The 22494-nt window shown below is 40.3% G+C and overlaps 2 protein-coding genes across 6 annotated transcripts in view; both read left to right on the top strand.

Moving 5' to 3' along the window:
• The window catches only part of ST6GALNAC3 (ST6 N-acetylgalactosaminide alpha-2,6-sialyltransferase 3), a 273226-nt gene that overhangs the window by 176053 nt on the left and 74679 nt on the right, over positions 1 to 22494 (top strand). For all 5 annotated transcript variants that reach the window (XM_081193882.1, XM_081193879.1, XM_081193880.1 and 2 more), the window contains one exon: positions 7214 to 7623. In XM_081193882.1, coding sequence (XP_081050008.1) covers positions 7214 to 7623 — 410 coding nt within the window. The remainder of the gene's footprint in view (positions 1 to 7213; positions 7624 to 22494) is intronic.
• Positions 1 to 22494, top strand: part of ST6GALNAC5 (ST6 N-acetylgalactosaminide alpha-2,6-sialyltransferase 5) — a 402466-nt gene that overhangs the window by 154510 nt on the left and 225462 nt on the right. The gene's annotated exons all lie outside the window — the stretch shown is intronic.

Consider the following 22494-nt stretch of genomic DNA (forward strand, 5'->3'; position numbering starts at 1 on the left):
ATGTATATTGTACCCTGAATGCTGTGATTTCGGCAAGAGGTTAGAAGCCATGCCAGACTTGACATTAAATGTGTCTTTGTATTTAGTGTGCTGGTGTTTAATGCAAATAGCAGTCAGGTATAGTGGGTGGGGGTAGCGCCTAATACTTTGGATTGCAGCAGGAGGGGAGGCTCAAAATCACTTCTATCTGGATTTGGCTGGAACTTCCCATTGGTTCCATAGTGGGAATCCCCTCCCCCCACACAAACAGCATAGGGAGGTATCATCAAGATGGCAGAAGGGTAGGAGAGGGTTAGTCCTGGCCATTAGAAACCTCCCCTCCCTGCCCCTCAGCAGCTACAAACATACATTAATGTCACATCTAATTTGGCCCCAAACCACCTTTTTATGTTATATATGTTGCACTGAGATTTTTAATAGCAGATATTGGTAGATGAATGGCAGTTTCCCAGCGAGATATCACCTTCATTTGGAAACATTTCCACTTGCATTGAAAGCACCAATTATTTAGCTAACGTTTTTCCAGCCATAATATTTCTAGTAGACAGATTTGTCAGGTAAGTGTGGACACATTTCCTGACATACCTAAGATAGCATCACATTAAATTTAGGAGTCTATGATGTCATTCCCTGGCATTCAGCATGGGCTGTGATAATTGAAACTGTTGCTCTAAAAGTAGCCAGATTGAAGTCTGAATATTCTGTAGATATGTGTATTTGTCACTTTACTTTTCAGACCTTTAAGACTGTACTAGAGGCTCTGCTCTCTGTCCTAATCCATGTATGATGTCACTTGAGCCATATGTAATGTCACATACAAGACACAGGAACATATTTGTAATGGTGGCTCCATGATGGTGGGACTCTCTCCCAGTACAGAATCACCAAGCACTCTGCTATCTGCTAAATGTCAGGAAGAGAGATTTTTTCTAAAAATTCAGACTAGCTTTTAATAAATGTCCTGCTGTTTTATGCTGTTTATGCAGAAGTTTTAATGCTGCTGCCTCGGTTTAATTGTTGCTCATTTTTTCTGCTTTAAATTTGACTTTTACTTTTTTGTGTTGAACGTGTTTTTTTTATTGCAAGCCACTATGGTTGCAATAGCGAGTATGAATCTGAACTTCAATAAGATAAAACTTTATCTAACTTATGCTCAACTGAAAAGCCTGTTTCTGCTGCTTGATAATGTCAATTGCCTTTGCTTTCCCAGTAACAATGGATTTTCCTGATTGTTAAGTTTGCAGGAACTGCTTTGCAAAGGACCATCATGTCGCACTTGTTCTGGAAACTGAAACCCAGGCTGACAATTTGCTTATTGTTAAATAATTTCCAAGTGTTAAAAGTTTGATGATTCTGAACATTAAATTTTATGAAGACAGGGATGCTGTCTGCAGCGTGAGGCCTGGAGCCAACTTGCTTGCTGTAGTAGGAGGAACAGGGGACTGAAACTCGCACATAAGTAATCAGATCCAGCTTGCGTCTCTGTGTGTATGTGCGTTCATGTTGGTTATAGTTTGTGATTTATATATAGCGCTCCTGAGAGCCACACTAAATTGGAACGTCAGGTTTGTGAACATGCAAGCAAATGCAGCATTGTCTTGCCTTCTAAAATATGCTGAGCATTCTTGCCTACAAAGTCTTTATCCCAGGTTGAGGTTTGTGGAAAGTAACTACATGTGGATGGAAACAGCTTGGCTAATTATTCCTGAAACAGAAGAAAATTAAAATACTTTTTTTTTTTTCTTTTGCTTATAAGACACAGGGAAGCAATAAAAGCAGTGCCAGACAGTTAATGGCTCTTTTGTATCTTTCATTTGAGAGACCTCAAAAGAACATCAGGAAGAATCAAGGCAAATGCTATTCCCACCTGGTATCATTAAACATGTTGCATTCTCCAAAATGGAAAACTCTGATGATATTCTGGAAGAGCTGAAGAATAAATAGCACTAAAATGAAGTATGCATCTCTAGAGCTTTGGTACCTGCATTGTTAGAATCCATGCAAATTGGATAATTAGAAGAGAAGCTCAAATTAGAGGAGTAAATTAATGTGTGGTGTGACTTGTTAATAACTGCCCCTCTCAAACATTAAGAGGATTAATATTGCATTGTTTCTAAATTACAAAAAAAATCCCATAATTAAGATAGCAACAGAAATGGTTTAATTTTGAATTTTCTGAATGTCCATGATAATTTAATCATAAGGCTCATTTTCTATGCAAAACACAGAACGTTGAAAGACGACTCTGCTACTGAGGAAATGAGGATGGGGCAGATCCCTTTTAATCTTTTGGACCAAATTCATTGTTTATTCTTCTTTTCACAATGGGAATCATGTGTATTCACACCACTGTGTCCATTTGGTAACACACATCAGTAAATACGCAGCAGCTGTTAGAAAATGCTAGTTAGTTTTGCTGATGACCTTTTCCGGTTTGGTTTCTTTCATTATTTAATAGTGTAACCTTTGATTTTGTGGAGCAGCTTCAATGCTAAATGCAAAGGTTTAATAATTGGAATTGCTTCATAAGTGACCTTTATTACATAGCTATCTCTTTGCAAGGGAAATCTCATTGTTTTTCAAGTCCTAATTCACCGTTTTAATTATGCTTTCTATTGACCACAAGCTCTAGTAGAAAATGGAAAGGTCAAACATTCCATTGTTCCTTTACGGATTTAAATGTAAGTTCTCTGCAACTGATACATGTTGCATTAAAAAAAAAATAATAGGGTGGGTCTTTTCTATACATATCCAGAGTGAATCAGAGTTGCAGTAGTTCTGCTCAGCAGCATGGTTTTGCAGTCAAACAAGATGACAGGAAGACATTCAAAGACATCTCAGTATCTTAGTGTTGCATTTTGAACAGATACAACGATTCCTGGAGGATCAGAGCTTTTCAAGGGAGGGATTTAGCTCTTGAAAAGTTGGCTTGCTTCAGTGTTGGTATTAGGGAAAGTAGGAGCAATAACATGGGGTTCACAAGGAGAGGGGGCCATTCTGATATGTCCTGCTGAGGGGCTGCGTGTTCTTGTTATTACATGCATGCAAGCCAAAATTCATTTCTGTAAGAGCTGTCCAAACAAGCAAGTGTATGCAATAGCTGATTATTGTGCATGAACTGCTATGCTGGTCATATTTTTCAGAGTGGTTTTTAGGCATCATTTAATATGAATAATACTTCCAGAAATATTTCCTTGGACTTTGCATTATGGACAATGGCTGCTTGAACATTTTCTTGCCTCCCCCTTTTCACTAGAAATCATTGTTCATTTCAGAAGCTGCAGGGGGGAATTATTATGATGCAACCAATTCCAGAATTTCAGTTTTATGTAATGTTACCATTCTGCTAATGAGAAGCTGGTATGTAGGGTGTCAGATGTGAGGCTGATAAAGACATGCCTGCAAAGGAACAACTAGGAGCCTTAAAGTGCACTCAAATTGTTCCATGGCTAGTATGGCTTGCATATGGGAAAAAATCAACTTGGTGTCAAATGCAAAGCCCACTGGGACATTGCTGCACTTGGGAGCTCCCTATTGGCAACCCCCAAGCGCATCCGATGCCTGTCCAAAGTGGGGTTTGAATCAATTTCAGCTGCAAACTCTGCTGGGATTGACTGCACTCAGGAATTGCACAGTCAGATCTCACCAGGGTTTGCAGTAAGCACTAATCAGCTGCAAGCCACTTTCAGCAGGAATTTTCCTTGGCGGGGAGTGGGGAACCCTGGCAGCTTGTGTTTAAATGCGACTCCAAAGAAAGAAAGCAAAGAATTGGGAGTGCACTCTCAATTATTTCCTTTGAAGTTGGGTGTCAAGTGATTGACAGCTGAGTGGTCCTGCCCATCTATTAAGATGACAGATTCTGCCACCATCTCTGCTATAACATTTTGCTATAGTCATTTTGGCTTTGACCGCCAACTCATGGAAAATGTTATAGATGGTACCTGACTTAAGTCATAGTCAGGGTAAACTCACTGAAAACAATGGACATAAGTTAGTCACTGCCATTGATTACAGTGGATGTGCTCCGAATATGACTCAGTTAATTATCACCTTATGTGAACACTCACTCAATTTTATGGAGATTTTCCTGCTTCTAGAAGCAATAGAAAGGTAGCCTTCAGAACATATTTCATTTAAGTTACTACTTTGCATCATTTAAGTGATGAGCATCAATATGGCGGTCCCATTTGGCAGGTACAGCCTTTGGGTATATTAAAAAATAAAGTGCTTAATTTGATATCCTCAAGTATCTCATGACAGTCTTGCTTGTATGAAGCTGCCAGGGTGTACTATCGATCACAGATGGTTCATGCAAGAAACATCAATATTGAGAAAAAGCTCTGAAAAAGCCATTGTAGATTGAGTCATGATTATAAACAGATAAACGTAGTAAACTTATTAAAACATCAGTTTGTAAACAGGCCATATTAATCCACATTGTGCTCAAAATCCTCTGGCAGAATCACTATTCCACACCAGTCCCACTGACATTATTATTGCTCATCAGTTTTGTAGCAACAGATGGTGGTGATGACACAGCTGTGCAAATCCTGAAGTCAAGACACCAAACAAGCAAACCTAGAGAGGGTCAAATAATAAAGCCAACAGCAGATCCAGTAGGATGTGACAGATATTTAAGGTGGCAAAAGCTTTAATCTAGAAGGCTTCTAAAGCAATTGGATGGTGAGTAATAAAGGCTTGAACTGAATTTATTTCGATGGCAATAGGTGCTCTTTAAAAATGGATTTCCTTTTATCCAGTTAATGATGTTTGACCTAAAGCGTATACAAACAACAATTCCATTTCTTGTATATTTTGGCAGTGTGTGTGTAGATCACATGTGAGTACACACCCACTCTCTTCTTGGTGTTTGCAAACACAAGTTTGACCCCAGAAGATGCCATTGAACCAGACCAACCTTTCTACTTCACCACTCTCAGTTGCAAAAATCCCTTCTTAGGTGGTACATGACTCCACAGATTGCTGAGATAGATTTTACAAAATGATAACCACAAGACAATATAAAGGGGAAAGGCAATGTTCCAATAGGTTGATTTGTTACATTCCATATGAACATTTTTTAAAAAAGGAAAATGAACAGTGAAGAACAACCAAGCAAGCATACAGAAACCCATTCTTCCATAAGGAGGCCTTTTTCCTTCAGTGTTTTTTATGTTGCCCTTTCTTCTTAGCAATTGTTGTGGGAAGTGAGGGACAAGACAGGAAACTTCTGTGTGGATCCAACATACTGCTGATGCAATGGTTCCATCAGGACAAATATTTCTGCTTTTGCAATAGAATGTTTTGCCATTCTGCTCCTTCTGCTCCTCCTAAATCCATTTTAGGCATTTCTCCAACCCAACGGAGCAGATTTAGGGAGGGCACCTGGGGAAGGGAAGAATGGGGGAAGTCCCATTGTGCAAATGGAAATGCTTGCACAGACAGCATGCATTAGTAGACAACCATCCTCTGTAGTTTTGCTGACAGGATCATGCTCATTGGCACAACTTGTTGGTAGTTGAATCCGCTTAAGCTCCAGCAGGTCCATGGCCAGTCCAACCCTGCCCTCTTCCCACCCCTGATAGACCAGCTCCCACCTACAAGGAAACTTATTGTGGTAGCTTCCACCTATCCACAGTTTAGTGAGACAGAGTCAGGTGCTTCACAGTGGAATGCTCTGCAATTTTCTTAGCCATCGTTTAATGGCTTAGCATTATGCACAAAAACAGCCAATAGCTAACAAGGTATGTTTTTCAAATGATTCATAATTACCATGTCATTATGAAATACTTAAATTCAGAGATAACACAGACACTACAATATTGACAAGATGTACCTGGGCAGCAGTATGATTAGATGACAAAAATGATTCCAGCAGTGGCAAATTACTTTGCTCCATTTATTATTAAAGACCCTAATGACCGTAATAGATCTTTTCCTCACAGAGCTAATAATAAATAGCTTTTATATCTCTAGAATGTATTACCTCTGTACGCATATTTTTTTTATCAATATTGTCTAGCCAGTACAGTTTCCGCAGAGACCACCTTGACCAAAAAGCAACTTTTCTACCAAAAACACATTACATACCTTCAGTTCTAGACCTTTAAAAAATGAGGGAGGGGAGGCATCTTGTGCAGTATAATGCAAACAATTATTATCTAGTTGACTTAAAATTGCAGAGGGCAGAGATTACATTTTATTCAATGTTCAGTGATAATATAAGCAGGAGAAAGTCTCCCTGATGGCTTTGTTGTCATCCTGTTATTAAATAGCTTCACTTGCTTTGCCACGTGGGAGTTGACTCCTTTTCTCCTCGCTGCCACTGTGTTGTACGTACTTTCCCTCTCTATTTTCTTTACAGCACTCTTCCAACCAGACACCATGAGTGCAAATGCATATTATCTAACAATAGCATGTAATCATGTTAGTCTTCTAATAATCATGTCTGCATTCTAATGGGCTACGTAAAATTATTTGCCTCAAATCCTCCACAGGGTTCTAGCATTTATAATCCTCTCATTCTCTCTCTCTCTCTCTCTCTCTCTCTCTCTCTCTCTCTCTCTCTCTCTCTATGTATATATATGCTACAATTGCTGAACTTCCAAAGTTCTCACTTCCACCCTGCACTTTTCTGGTTGCACAGATTTTAGCTGTATAACTGACATGCTCCAGCATGGAATCTCACAGAACCTCATTCCTGCCTTGGCTTTAATAGTTCCATGGGTATTTTATTGACTACCTTTCTAAGTTTTAATCCCAGACTTTCCCCCCGGCCTGTCTCAACTTCTTTTCCTCCTCTTTGACTAATTGGTGCATGAGAATGGGCTTTTCCAATGGTGGCTTCCCATCTGTGGATGCCCTCCCTAGAGAAATATGCCTGGTGCCATCATGGTCAGTTTTTGGGGGCCAGGCAATGACATTGTATGTACTATGAGACTCTTAACCTCAACTCTCTTTAGTTTCTGTAGTGTTGGTACTGATCCAGTGACAGAGAAGCTAAGCATTGACAAATCAGTATCAGTGTTGGTCTTAGAATGCTCTGCCCTTGAATCACCTGAAATGTTGGTTGATTTGTTTCTGGTGCCATGCAGGCACTGGGTTGGGTAACATGCCTTGTCACATGATGAGGCAGGAGCATAGATTTCTGGGAAGTGGCCTGTCCCAGAATCTGACAGTTTATTTTTGTTCTCTTCTCTTCCTTCCTCACCAGCCTCTACAACTGGACTGTGACCTGTGTGCCATCATTTCAAATTCAGGTCAGATGTCTGAACAGAAAGTAGGATTTGAAATTGACCAGTCCTCCTGTATCTGGAGGATGAACAATGCTCCCACCAAGGGCTATGAAGAAGATGTTGGGAAGCGGACCACCGTGAGAGTTGTCTCCCACACCAGTGTTCCCCTTCTGCTTAAGAATCCCGAATACTTTTTCAAGGAAACCAACAGCACAGTTTATGTCATCTGGGGACCTTTTCGAAACATGAGGAAGGATGGCAGTGGCATTGTGTACAACATGCTGAAGAAGACTGTGGACAGCTACCCTGGGGCAAAAATCTATGTGACCACAGAGAAGCGCATGAGTTACTGTGATGAAGTATTTAAGAAGGAAACGGGAAAAGACAGGTAAGTCCTGCCTGGCAGATTGAAAACTTATACCAATGTCGAAAACAGATTTGCCGTTGTTGAGTTGTTTACTGTACATGCCCACAATTAAGTAATTTGCTGAAGGCCATTGAAATGTGTCCATTGCAGGGACAGGACTCAAACTCATGATTTCTGGATCAAAGTCAGTGCTGTCCACTAGGCCATGTTGACTCTTTTGCCATGTTCCATATGTTATACTTTCAGCTCCTCACTCCATTGAGAGGCCTTGAATGTGACAGTGAAGTGTGTTCTGAATCTGAGCCACTGGGTAAGCTGTCAAAGAATAACTTAGCTCCATATGTGAGGGGAAACGGCTGTGTGTGCCTTGGCAAACCTTTAGACATTTGTTCACTCTATCAGTTTCAGACTCTCAATTTTTCTTACTTTTGTTACTTAAGCTAGATATTGTAGTTTCCTCAGAGAAACAACAGCCCTCGCTTCTGTTGTTGCTTTAAACAGTGCACTGATTTTGCTGCAAACCAAGTTACAGGGAAGCCAAATGCCACTCCTATAGTAAAGGTAAAGGGACCCCTGACCATTAGGTCCCGTCGCAGACGACTCTGGTGTTGCGGTGCTCATCTCGCTTTACTAGCTGAGTACAGCTTCCTGGTCATGTGGCCAGCATGACTAAGCCACTTCTGGCGAACCAGAGCAGCACACGGAAACGCCATATACCTTCCCGCCGGAGCGGTACCTGCTTATCTACTTGCACTTTGTGCTTTTGAACTGCTAGGTTGGCAGGAGCAGGGACCGAGCAATGGGACCTCACCCCATCGCGGGGATTTGAACCACCGGCCTTCTGATCGACAAGCCTTAGGCTCTGTGGGTTAACCCACAGCGCCACCCGCGTCCCTCACTCCTATAGTACACAAATGTAAAACTTTACTTGGAACCAGGGAGGTTTATTCCTAAAATATCAACTGTATACATGCTGTGCACCACCAGTGTATTGCTATAACATATTTCTAGCCTGACAAGCCTCTAATGACACTTAGATGTTAGTTGATCTTGAGAAACAAAGTATTTCTAGCACAAGATTATCTCAGTTTTGAACTACCTGGTGATGGGGGAAAGCGATCAGGAGTGAGCTGCAAACAGGTCTGTGAAGCAAATAACCAAAGCATTTAAAATCAGTCATTAATATTAGTTGGTGGAAGAGGCTAAAACCAACCTCTATTAAGGAGCTAATGTCCACTAGCCTGTCACATTCCAAAACAGATTCCCTGTTTACCTAATCTGAACACAGAATAACTTCTGAAACAGGCTGTCAAAACCTGGCTATTGTTGTTGACACCATGATGGTGTGAACATGAAGAAAAATTTGTTCTTTTTTGCAGACCCTCATTAGGGAAATATTTATATGTTTAAGGCAGTATGAACTTTCCTTCTTTCTGAATAATTGTTGTGCATAAATAATGCCTTTTCATTTTTATGATTGCGGAGGTGCTCAGAAACTGACAGCTTTTTCCAATACTTCATTAGCACTTTTCAAAGCTGCATTATGTATACAGAGTCAGATGAAAGGAAAATGTAAACTATGTTTATAGGGATGCCAACCAGTAACCAAATGTGAAAAGGATTTCCCCCCTTTGTGACTGTTTACCTGAATTCCAGCACGCTATTGAGTTGCCTTGAAGTTTAAAACCTAATAGAAAATCTTACAGCATCGTTTAATTAGTAAATAGCTGGGAAAGGAATCCTTGTAGATTCCATTAAAACAAAAGAGTTCATTCTGGTCTGATAAAATGCACTGAGCAGCTCTAAATAGCATTTAATTAGCTGGCACCAAAGCTGCTCCACCCTCAGGGATGCGTAAAATTAATGAAGGTTAGAAGCAAAGAGATCAATGCTACCATACACCACAGCCTTACGTGGAGGTGATGTGGAGGAAGGGAGTGTCTTGGTGGTGGGGCTCATTTTGGAAACCATTTGCCCTTAAAAAGCAGAAAGTCACTTTCACAGAAGCAATGCTCAAAATTAGCATCAAGCAACATTGCTGTGGGCTAGGCTGGTCTAATTTGAGCCAGCTTGCAACCCCCCTCACTGTTTATCCTGAACAGCCCAGATTAGCAGTGGTGCAGTGCCTTAAGCAAAAACTGTGTTGCAATCTGCTATCAGGCCCAGTACCTTGACTAGTGTGCCTCTGTTTAATTATTACACCACCCGCAATACTGGCTACCCAGTCAGTGATCAACACATGTGGCTCTGGTTGGTGATACTGTGTTCAGAACCTTGTATTACGCAATCCTACTGCTTAGTCAGATGCTGCTGAGATGTTTTGCTTTGGTTTGTTTTAAAAGATGGCTATAAACAACATAGTTACAGTACAGGTCTTCTAAAATTATTATAAAGAACTTTACACTACTTTTTATGTTGTGAACTGCCCTGACATCTACGGATGAAGAATGGTATACAAATTTAATAATAATTAAAAGATACTTAATTGATCATCAGCATATCTCAGAGTTGGCATTCACATCAGCGTCTCAAATCAGATGGGGGACCCACCAGATTACAGGTAGCTCAAATGCAGCTTCAGAGGTCAGCCAAGCTGCAGTCTCTAACAGCTGTTCTTTGCTATATCCCCAAACTCATGGGCAAACAGTGGTTAAACAGGCTATGCTTTGGCCTAGAGCTGTAGACTCCTAAGGCACAACACATCTCTTTAGCAATTGTTCAATATAAGGATTTGATGAATGAGTAGAGTTGGAGAGGTTGGTTGGTTTATGAGTTGATTCCTTAGTAAGGTCCAGGTTGCTTACTCAGTTGGAGTAAACCATTAGTTCAGGATTCAGCCCCAAGCATGGAATTGTCATACAGATGTTTGTGATCTTCTGCTTCTCAGTCGGGGCTACTGTTTCCTTTAGGACATGCCTGTTCCCTTATGCCACCACTTCTGGGCTAGTGTCTTAAGTCACCACATATGATGGAAGTTTCTGAGACTAGCATTGTTCATGTATTGTATTGATACTTATTTTTTTAAAAATATAATTTTTGGAGCCAAAGGGCTTCCAAGGTGGTTCACAGTATATATCATAATACAATAAAAACCAGCATCAGAAGAGCAGAAGCGTTGTAGCCACCTATGTTCTCCTCAGAGCAGACCCACTGAAGTGAACTGGCCTAAGCTAGTCGTGCCCATGAATTTCAGGGGGTCTACTCTGAGTAGATCTAGCATTGAATACTACCCTTGGAGTTACTAAACTGTTAAAAACTTGTGAAAAGCTGGCAGAATAAAAATGTTTTGGCTGCCCACCAACTACCCAAAATGGAGCTATTTGGATTTCCCCTTGCAGAGAAACCGTTAGCAGTGGAACATACCACATCACCATTTAGCCTCATCACTGTGGTCCCAGTCCTAGTACAAGGGGTTCTATCACCCTACTCTTGTCTGTGCCTTCTATGTATTCATTTCCATTGTTCTCAGTTATGGTATGTTGCCATTACAAGGATATAAATAATATCTGCTGCTTACTCCAGTATAACCCAAGATGCACCAAGATTTGCATGGGGGCGGAATTAGTATTCTGTGCAAGACATCAACTCTGGTCCACCTTTGGAAATAAGGAATGGACAAAATGAATCCATTAAGCAAGTTGCATAATTTGAAAGGTAGTTAGTATTTTAGATAGCTCTGAAGGCAACAAATTGCTTTTGAGCTTCACAAGGCAGAGTCCTTAGTCTCCTCAGTATGTGCACCAGATGGTGCAACATATTAGGCTTTGAAAGTGATGTTTTATCATTTGAGGCAGGAAATGCATCATGCTGCTCACTGACTTCTAAGTCAGGATGCAAGGATATGGAATTGCTGAACCTGAGACTTTGATCAGCTTCCTTGATGCAATTGGCTTGTTACCATGACAATACATGTAATCCATGTAATCTGTGCTATAAAACTGCTTATTCCAAAGTAACTTTGTTGAGAGTCAATAACTTATGATATCCTTTTACCATTGGTTGTGATTCTGTCTGCTTGCGAAGATGAGGCTGACACAGATCAGTCACCTTCCTTCCATATCTCTTCATTTATTATATTTATAACTTCATTTACTAGATTTATAATGTTTCTGAGCACAATTCAATGTGTTTCTTCTGACCTTGGGCCAGTATACCTGAAGGAGCATCTCCACCCCCATCATTCAGCCTGGACACTGAAGTCCACCTCTGAGGGCCTTCTGGTGGTTCCCTCACTACAATAAGTGAAGTTACAGGGAACCAGGCAGAAGGCCTTCTCAGCAGTGGCACCCTCTCTGTGGAACACCCTCCCATCAGATGTCAAGGAGATAAAGAACTACTCAACTTTTAGAAAACATCTGAAGGCAGCCCTTATCGGGAAGTTTTTAATGTTTGGCGTTTTGTTATGTTTTTATATGTGCAGGAAGCTGCCCAGAGTGGGTGGGTAAACTGAACCAGAGTATAAATACTCATTCATTCATTCACTCACTCATTCATGATGGCATGTGTAAGATTCTCAAGTGGTCACTTATTCAGTTGCTTATCTGACCTGGACCTCCATATTGTCACTATAAAGTTGCTGCATCAGGGATATTGCTAGGGAATGGGGTCCCAGGGCATGGGGAAAATCTTTATTCAGATTGCCCCAAGTATTTCCAGGGGGTATAAATTTAATTGGGGGTGGTGTGATTTTGATTACTGGGTGAATATTAATTTGGTGGGATAAAATACATTTAGGTGATTTTATCTAGAGATTGTTTGTGGGGGGGGGTCAGGAATGGGCTTAATGCCAATACTAAGATATGCTAAAATGGCTTATATGCATGAGCTTCACAGTGTCTTAAACTTTGAAGCTCTTTGCATGAGGTCTTCTACAGTGCTAATGCAAATCAGCTCTCAGATCGGCTTCCCTAGGCAGCACGGACAAGGATCCGCTTTAGTTTGTTATCTGAACCATACAAATGTACATCTCCATGCAAATTTAAACAGCTGCCCTGCAAATATTGTTGTTTAGTCGTCTTAGTCGTGTTCGACTCTCCGTGACCCCATGAACCAGAGCATGCCTTGGAAACTCTCACTTTCTTCTCAAAGCTTCTCCTTTTTTATTTACATGGAGTTTTCTTGGCAAAATACTGGAGTGGTTTACCAGTTCCTTCTCCATGTGGATCACATTTAGTCTAAACTCTCAGCTATGACCTGTCCATCTTGGGTGGCCCTGCACAGCATAACTCATAGCTTCTTGGAGTTATTCAAGCCCCTTCGCCATGACAAGGCAGTGATCCATGAAGGGACTGCAAATATTAGTAGAATAATATAGCCTGTGAGTTGGCGTACTACGGTACACCTAATAGGCACATTTAAGCTCATGGAGCAGCAGAGATCCAACCAAGAGCAGGGAATTGTTAAAGTATCCTTTGGAGTGGTACAAATCTTGAACTTTGGTTTGCTTTTATTTTTCCCCCCATCTTCCTGTAGCAAGAGCAACAGTAAAATAGGTTTGTATGAATTGTACAAATAATTGTGAAAATAACTCATGGGTTATTTTAAAAACAGAATAGGATCACATATTATTTTTATGAAGTCAAAAAGTACTGTTGGGGTGGGGTGGGATGAATCCATAACCTAAATCAATCAGATTAAATATTGTTTTCAGGTGTGTGTGTGTGTGTGTGTGTGTGTGTGTGCATGTGCTCTGGTATACTGTGGTAAATTCATGGCTTTGTAACTTCGACAAGGTCCACTTTATAAATTGGGAGCACCCCCAAACTTTTATTGTGAGCATTCCCTGAACTATTCATTGCCCATCTCTGTTCTTTCTTTCTTTTTTTATAAAGCAATTCTTTCAGGAAAGGTTAATGGTTTTGTCCATCTTCATTCATGGAATGACTAATAGCCCCTTTGTCAGTTAAGAGTTCTTTATTGGCTGAAAAAACAAAGGGTATGAAGCACAAAATGTTAATGAAATAAATAGATTTTTCATTATAAAACACTTAAAGCTCATCCTGTAACACTCCTGAATGCAAGAAACATTCCTAATAGCAAGTGTCTGGTGGAATGGTAGGGGGTGGGAGCAGGGAGGGAGAAAGAGAATGGTATTTGCACTGCCTTCTAACAGTCCAGAATCAACTGATGAAGTACTAAGTCCAGAATTGGACTAGATTTTATCCTGATGTTTTATTATTAAGTGCATTTAAGTGCACCTCAAGGACTGCCTCTCCCCATATAACTGGCCTTGTGATCATAATCTGAGACCCTTCTTCATGTGTCCCCTCCACCAGAGGTCCAAAGGGTGGCAACACAAGAACAGGCCTTTTCTGCAGTGACTCCCTGCTTGTAGAATGCTCTCCCTACAGAGGCTTGCCTGGCGACTTCTTTAGGCTCCAGGTGAAACATTCCTCTTCTTCCAAGCCTTTGGCTAATTAAATAATACATTTTGGTAGGGTAGGGAAGCGATGGCTGCTTAAAGTGGTATTATATTCCTGTACATGTATAGCGCAGATGGGGCCTTGGTTAAAAAATGGATAATTTGGGAAGTTGTGTTACGCACAGAGAAAAGGCCAGAGATGAATATGGCAGATGTGTGGTGCCTATTGAAAATGTTTGGAGCCCAATAAAACATGTAGAACAGCCCTCCACAATGGGTGATTCAATGGGTCGCCATGTATCATGGCTAGCAAGGGGCTTGAAACCCCTACCCCTCAACTGTCCTGATAAAATTAGGAGCACAGTGCCCCCAAACACATATTTTTGGGTACCACAATCTCACCCCCAAAAAGCGTTTGATGGAATGGTATCTATAGGAGGCCATCTGCTGTAGAGCATAGTGATTTGTTGGGCATATGATACTTTAGTTCTTGTTGGGAAAGTTCATATAAACTGTCTCGGGTTTGTGTATTTTCATCCTCACCCACCAGAACCTACAATTTCTGTTAGAATATTATATTATATTATATTATATTATATTATATTATATTATATTATATTATATTATATTATATTAATACTTACTTTCACCCCACCCCACCCCAAAGTCTCCTCAGGATAAATGATCCCATCAAACTGGGTGACAAATGATTATATCCGCATAACTGATAAACACATGGAGGTTACCATTAGCATTTTCCATCATTTTTATTATTTTTAAAAAATCCTAGCTTTAACTTGGCCAGACTAAACCAGATCAGGCTCAAATTCATCATTATGTTATGAAGCACTTATAGATCAATCCTGTACATGTCACCTCAGCAATAAGTCTCATTGAGTTCAATGGAATTTACTTCTAGGTACATGTGCATTAGGACAACAGCTTCATCTGCCTCATCCAGTCTGCCTCTTTCTGTCTATCCCCAGATCGGGTTTTCTCCATGTATAAATACAGTCTTGCTTGTTAATTCATATCTCCTTCTCTGTTCATAGTATTGACACATACACCATGACCCTAGTTTTAATACAGACCCATTAATAATTTGGCCTCTGTGGGCGGGCGGATTATTACAGGAGGCCTTAGAAATAATTGCCCACTAATGTGAAAAAGCAGAAATATGTACAGTATTATATTGCTCATAATGTAATCATTAAAATAACAATTATGTGATAATGAAAGGATTCATTATGCTTAAGTTTATCTTTACATAATGTTAATAGCTAATGAAAACTGCAAAGATTATATCTAATTAAATTGAACAACATTACCAAAGCCTTCTTTGTAGAAAGGCGATCTTTAGCACAGAATTTTACATTCACTGGGAGTGTAGTTCAAGTCCATTTTTTACGTATTCAGAAATGTGACCATTTTATAATCAACTGTAACTGATTCTTTTCCATTAAATGAATTGGAAATGCATTCACTCAGGACAAATCCATTAAATGTACTTGAAATTATGTTGATGTGAAGTCCCTGAATAAATGAGAAATAGAAAATTACACAATAATGTGGGCTATTATTATTATAATTATTATGGCCTGTCATTCTGGAATGGCTGCTGAGACCTGGTGTTGATTGCAAATAGTTCTTCAGAGGTCAGATGGCACCAACAAGAGGGCATTAACTGATGGAGCATTTCATTCATGCAGCCTGAGGTTCTCAAGTGTTGCTTGTACAGCAATCATCCAACAGCGAGTTCTCAGACAAGACCCAAGTTTCCCTCTGAGATAAGGAACTACCCAGAGAATTCTAATATTCTTCATGAAACCATTTATCTCTTACCACATGCTTCATACCTACCAGCTTGTAGTTAAATGCCTGCAGCCCTGAGATACTTTTCCAAGACCTCTGATTTCCCCCAAGGTTTCCATTTATTTCTCTTTTCTGGAAAATCTCAGAAAAGCTTGTTCCTTCAGAGGGAGTTCAACTCCTCCCAGAACAGCTAACTCACCTGCCTCTGTATAACTTTGTGAGCAGAAACTTGTTCCAATGCATGAATTCTTGTTCCTTGCATCAAGCAGAGCACCTTATAACATCTCCAGTGTGAACAGCTAATGATTAGAACTCATCAGAATAACTCATGGAAACATTTCAATAAATAATAGGTTGTTAGGTAGGTATGTGCACTGTAGCTGATAGTGCTCTAATGACCTCCCTGGTGATGGGAGGAACTGATTTCCCTGGGATGATTATGATTGTCGAAGACCATAACTACAGTTTACAACATTGATTCTTTTAAAAATTAATGTAGCATGAGTGAGTGGGCTTTGTAGCAACCAGATTTCTTTCTGTTACAGTATTTGGAGAGGGAAACAGTGGCTGCTTTTATTTTCTATCAAAGGAACAAAAAAAACAGTCCAGATTTTATTAAACAATTACACTATGGAGTTATCTGTAAGGCATTCTACGGGTTGCACCCAATATGCCATTTAAAAAATCAAGGATGTATATACTCTGTATGAGATCCTATTTGGATAATTGAGTAAGTGGCCAGATTTCCAAAAGAGTTGCGTAGACATGTATTATATTGGGGAAAACGAATCATACATTATGTGGAGAACCTGGGAAAATAAAACTCTGATTTCTCTTTAAAAAAAATAATCCTGTCTGTATTGTATTGTATTGTATTGTTTGTTCTCGTATTTGTTAATGCTTCAAAGCTTTGCAATGCATTATTCTTGTCCTAAAATTCAAACAAAGAAAAATGTGAAAATATGCTAAGGGAACTGGCTTCATGCCAATAGTCCCATTTTTACTGCTTTCCAGCGTTGCAAGTAATGAAGATTCCTAAAAGCTCAGCAACATCATTTCTTATTTGCATGAGAGGTTGAGAGAAGCAGTGGCATCAAGATGCCCCCACTTTACACTTCGCTTGCTTAGTTATACTTGATTTTCTACACAAAGAACTAAATTGATATTTTCTTGCCTTGACTTAATTCTTAAAGAATCATTCCAGATGGAAATATTTAGAATTATGATAATTCTTTCTGGGTAGACTCAGACACAACTGTTCTCTTTCCAAGAGTATTTGTGGCTGAAGTGCAGGAAAACTTATTACAGTTCAGTTACCGCATCAGAAATTTATCTAAAATAATAAGAGCTAGAAACTCTGTATTTGTCCCATTCATGTCCCATCTCATAGCCTCCAACATTTCTACAATGAAGATAGGGATGCCCCATTCCATAATAATAATAATAATAATAATAATAATAATAATAATAATAATAATAATAATAATAATTTTACTATTTATAATCCACCCATCTGACTTGGTTGTTCCAGCCACTTTGGGTGCCTTCCAACATATATAGAAACATAATAAAAAATTAAACATTTAAAAACTTCCCTATACAGGGCTGTCTTTAGGTATCTTCTAAAGGTTGTATAGTTACTTATCTCCTTGGTTTGGAGGTTGCATAACTCCATACCCTCCAACATTTCTCCGATGAAAATAAGGAGATCCTAAGGAAAAGCGGGACATTGCAGGATTAAATCAGAAACCGGGACAGCTTCTGTAAATCTGGGACTGTTCCTGGAAAATAGGAACAATTGGAGGGTCTGCCATCTTGATGATGGTGTGTGCATTTGTGGTTGTGCATTCATGGGAAATTTCTTAGATCAGGTTGCATTGTTCTAGTGTTTGGAAGGCTGGCGTGCAAAACCTAACCCCCAGCTGGTGAAGGTCGAGGTTCCTCTTATGTAGCTTTCATGAAAGATGAGGTTAACATTTCTGTGTGCACAGATATGAAAGGAAAACACTGCCAAGGTACACAGATTGGCTGCTCTTCCCAACTTAATGAAGGGCATGTTCATCAGAAAAACAGCTAAACATATTGCTAAATGCCAGGTACCCAATTACATGGAAGATGTTAACTAAAATGCTTTTATTATCACAGTGAATTAGGTGGATGTCTGAGGCCCTAATCCTTACTGTAGATAATCAGAGAAATGTGTTGTACTTTCACCCTTTATTTACAAATAGTGTATGCTGCATGTATCTTGCCACATGTTGACCATTTTTCGTGCTTCTAAATATTGGCATGGCTTTAGCTAATTGCACTGTCTGTGGGTGTGATAGTGCTGTCATTTCTTTCCTCTTTGTTATTTTCCCCACACTAGCTCTGAAATCTCAGGTGGAATCCATTGACATATGGTATGCACACAAAGTTAGAATTGAAGGGTTAATCTCTGAGTCTTCCATGTTGAACAGTATCTGCAGTAAAACTATTAGTAATATTTTGAATGAATTGTTCTCCAGTGTATCTGTGGCAATTAATACTTGATAAGCAAAATAGGAAGAGGGGGAAAACACCTGGGTTATAGGACCAGATCATAGATCCCATTTTTTCCTGATGTCCATATTAATTTATTCATGTTCCACAATACTTGCATATTATATCAGTTGGGAAATCTCTTGAAATGAGATAGCCACACAGTTACGCAGATTACGTCAGTCCATTGTTGCTGGTGGTTCATTTTCAGAATTAGCCATTCCATGCCTGGGGTCTTTTCTACACACACGCACGCGCCTTAGAAGTGGTCAGCACAATTGCTTTGTAATGTGAGCAAAACATCCAGACACAAAAGCACATTCAAATATGGGGGGAAACCACTTGTTTCAAACTGTAAAGGTAAAGGGACCCCTGACTATTAGGTCCAGTCGTGGCCGACTCTGGGGTTGCGGCGCTCATCTCGCTTTATTGGCCAAGGAAGCTGGTGTACAGCTTCCGGGTCATGTGGCCAGCATGACTAAGCCGCTTCTGGCGAACCAGAGCAGCACACGGAAACACCGTTTACCTTCCCACCGGAGCGGTACCTATTTATCTACTTGCACTTTGACGTTCATTCGAACTGCTAGGTTGGCAGGAGCAGGGACCAAGCAATGGGAGCTCACCCCATCACAGGGATTCGAACCGCCAACCTTCTGATCAGCAAATCCTAGGCTCTGTGGTTTAACCCACAGCACCACCCGTGTCCCTTGTTTCAAATGGTAGCTAGTTTTTCTTCTCCTCATGCATGAAGGGGTGTGTGTGTGCAGAATTGCTGTATTTTTGTAACAATCAACTATAAATTTAGCAGCCATGTTGTTATGCTGAAGTGTGCAAACATCTATGTTCAGTACATCTAGAGCCCAGTAAAGAGGAGGAGTAGAATGGCATGTAAATAAGCAATGGGAATGATTTGTGGAAAATTCACTTATAATCCTGACAAATGTATACGTTAGTGCCAGTACAAGATTGTAGCCTAGTTCATAGCTTAGATGAGGTGGCTGAAGTGTTCTTGGACTGCTCCACATCAAACTGCAGGTGGGAGGAGAGGTTGAATTACTCAATTCTCCCTTACTTGTTTCCTATTTAAAATGCTCTACACATATCAAAGTAATTGCAAGGGAGAAATGTTCAAGCTGTGCCTTCTTTCTAATGTGCTGGTTTTCTGCGTGTAAGGCATTTATTTCAAGAGGGTGTAATGGTATAGCCCAGGCCACCAGCAACTTATGTGAACTAGGCCTAGGAGTGCATCTACATAGCTGCTCTAAGGAAGCAGTCCAGATTCATAGAGGCTTTAATGGATGCTGAGCCTCCTCTTTTCCAGATAAGTTCCATCAAGGTTCCCCTCCACAATACCGACCTTGGTGCCAGTTGAGGAGGTGTCCTAGGAAAAGATCTGTTTCTCCAGAGTATCAGATGCACTGTTAAAGTGCTGAGCCAAGAGCTTGGGGAGTTCTCTCTAGCCTCTCCTAGATGTTATACTGAACCTAGAGTTATAGGAGGGTTGCTTGAAAAAAGAGTGTTTGTCCAGCAGCCTAGCACTGGCATGGGTAATCTGTGGCCCTACAGATGTTATTGGCCTCCAACTTCCATCAACCTCTGCCAGCAATGCCAATGATCTGAGCTGAAGGGAGTTGTAGTCCAGCAACATCTGAATTGCCACAGGGTTTCCCATCCCTGACCTAGAAGTTTCAAGGTCTACCTTTTTGGGTATCTCAACAATAAAGTCCCCATGTAACACATTTTAAGTCAACTCTCAACCCACAGTAGAAATAAATGTGAGGACTTTTGCATAATAGAGGTGACACCATGCTTACTGTATCTGATTTGCTATCAGGAAGACTAATTGGATAGAAAATGTGTTTCAAAGCAAGGAAAGGTCCTGTCATGTATCATAAACATAACCTACATACCCAGCTAGCAAGCCCTTAGAGTGATGTGCCACTGAGAGATTGGTGCATTAATATCCAGAAAACAGGAGTATTAGATAGGAGGGATTGTCTCAAGGACCTTTATATCTGTATGCCTTGACCTCTGCTAAGGTTTTTCAAAAAAGCTATTATCTGTGAGATTCTAGCTCTGTGCTGTGGGTGCGTCAGCTTACCAGATTTGCAGTGAGGGCATCTCTTGCAAACCACCAGATTGCCATCCAGGGGTAATATTACAGACCTCAAAGGCAAGAATTAAATAAACTAAAATAGTATATTTCTGTGGAAACAGCAGCTTACTAATGAACTATAGCCAGAGGTGGAGTGTTGAGGGGATTGTGTAACTTACGTCAGTATGTGGCAGATTTTGAACTGAAAATGACAATCCTGCTTCCTTCCTAAGGAAAGGCTGATGCTCAGACTAAACTTTGCCATATCCTTATGATATGAATGAACCTTTGCTAAGGATTGATGAATTCCTCAAACAACAGCGCTTTATTTAATCTAAATTTGACCTTAATTCTCCCTTGGGAAGGGACTCGCACCTGAAACCATTATAGTGCCAACTGTGGTTTCAAAATAAATCCTATCTAACACATAACCACAATAGTTTTGAAACCCTGGTAATTTTCAAGAGGAAGGGCACCACAAAATTCTCTCAATATGTGATCTGCCAAAGCACTGGGCTATACCAAAGTGGCTGGGAAAGTCATCGATCCAGACATATTATACACCAGTGTGTGATATAAATATTTGAAAATCAGACTCAGAGTGTTATTTACATGTAGGGTTATGAAGATTAGAGTTGTATGTGAAGGAGAAGCCTTATTGGTTTCGAAAGACTCAGATGAAAGCAATAGCTGGAAGTATCCAATACAGTATGCAATCATTGATCTTCACAGTTCCGGGGGTGGGGGTGTTGTTGTTCTTTGCAGTCCAATCGAACTTAAAATGCTCTTCCAGCTTTACACTTTAGAAAGTCATCTCTCTCTATAGCTGAAGGAGTCTTCCAGATTGCAGACTGGGGGGGGGGGTGGATTAAACTCTTGCATCCTCTCCACCCCCCTGTTAAACTGGATGAGATACAAAATTGCCTGCCTTGCATTGCTCGAATCAAAGTTTCTCTTAATAATAAGCATACCATTCTTCTCTGTATTCCTCTTTGTCTCTCTGATTCCATTATGAAAACAGCACCAAAAAAAAAAAGAGCGATAAATCATAATGACATGAATCTTTTGTATTCTGTGATGCTCTGGCAGTGGATTCTCTGATGTGATTGCAAGGGGTGGGGGTGGGGAATCAGCAGCTATCTGATGGGAAATAAAGCAAGCTATTTTTCATCACAACTTAAGCAAACATTGGGGAGGAACAACCTAGAATTCTTCAGGGACCATTAGGTTTTATATCGTCACACAAAGTATTCTTATGATTCTTTGTATTAAGGATAATACAGAAAATAAGTTTTAAATCTATTTTGCCCCCTCTTCGTTAAGCATTAAAGCGACACCAGCCTCGGATCAATCTTCTTTTAAAGCAATGTTAATATTTATATTTGGAGATGTGAAATGTGGTGCTTCTTTTGCTTATTGTTTAATACACCTGCAATAACTGAAGGAACTTTCTAGTCCCGCATACCAATGGCTGATACAGATTGGTGGCTCTGCCTTGATTGTCCATCTCCCTCCAGGCAGCAAAGCTGCTGAGCAACAGGATGGCTAGTGCACCAGAAGAATCCCACCTCTGACTCTCTGACCCAATGCCAAATACAGACCCTCAAATCCAGCTCCTGAGAGGGCTGTCCTCCTGGTAAGGGATATGGAATCCCTGAGGGTGGTGGCAGCTACTCCCCTATCACCCAGCCAATGAGCTCCATAACTGTAGAAGCGCAATGGAAAAGGTCCCAGTCAAATCTCTGCTGGAAGGGTTCACAGAGCAGCTCCTCACCCAGTAATTGTGGAATAGGTTCATATAGGAGAAAGCCTAATTTGAGAATTTCCATGAAATGACAACTATCAAATCCACAGATAGTTAACACAGGAAGTAGCTGGTGTCATTCACACATCATTAGCTGCACAGATGTTCAGCCAACTTGTTTTCTTGTTCATTTATGTGTATTTCTTTCTCATCCTGTAATGTAAAGCAGTTGTAGATTTGAGTGGCCCACCTAGACAGCCATCAAGCCCAATCCCTCCTCCAAGCAGGCACCCTCGACATATCATCAACAGAACATAATATGGATCATAACTTGCCAAATACCCAGAGTGCAACCAAACA

The sequence above is a fragment of the Podarcis bocagei genome (genome assembly GCF_964188305.1).
Source record: "Podarcis bocagei genome assembly, chromosome: 5".
Lineage (NCBI taxonomy): Eukaryota > Metazoa > Chordata > Lepidosauria > Squamata > Lacertidae > Podarcis > Podarcis bocagei.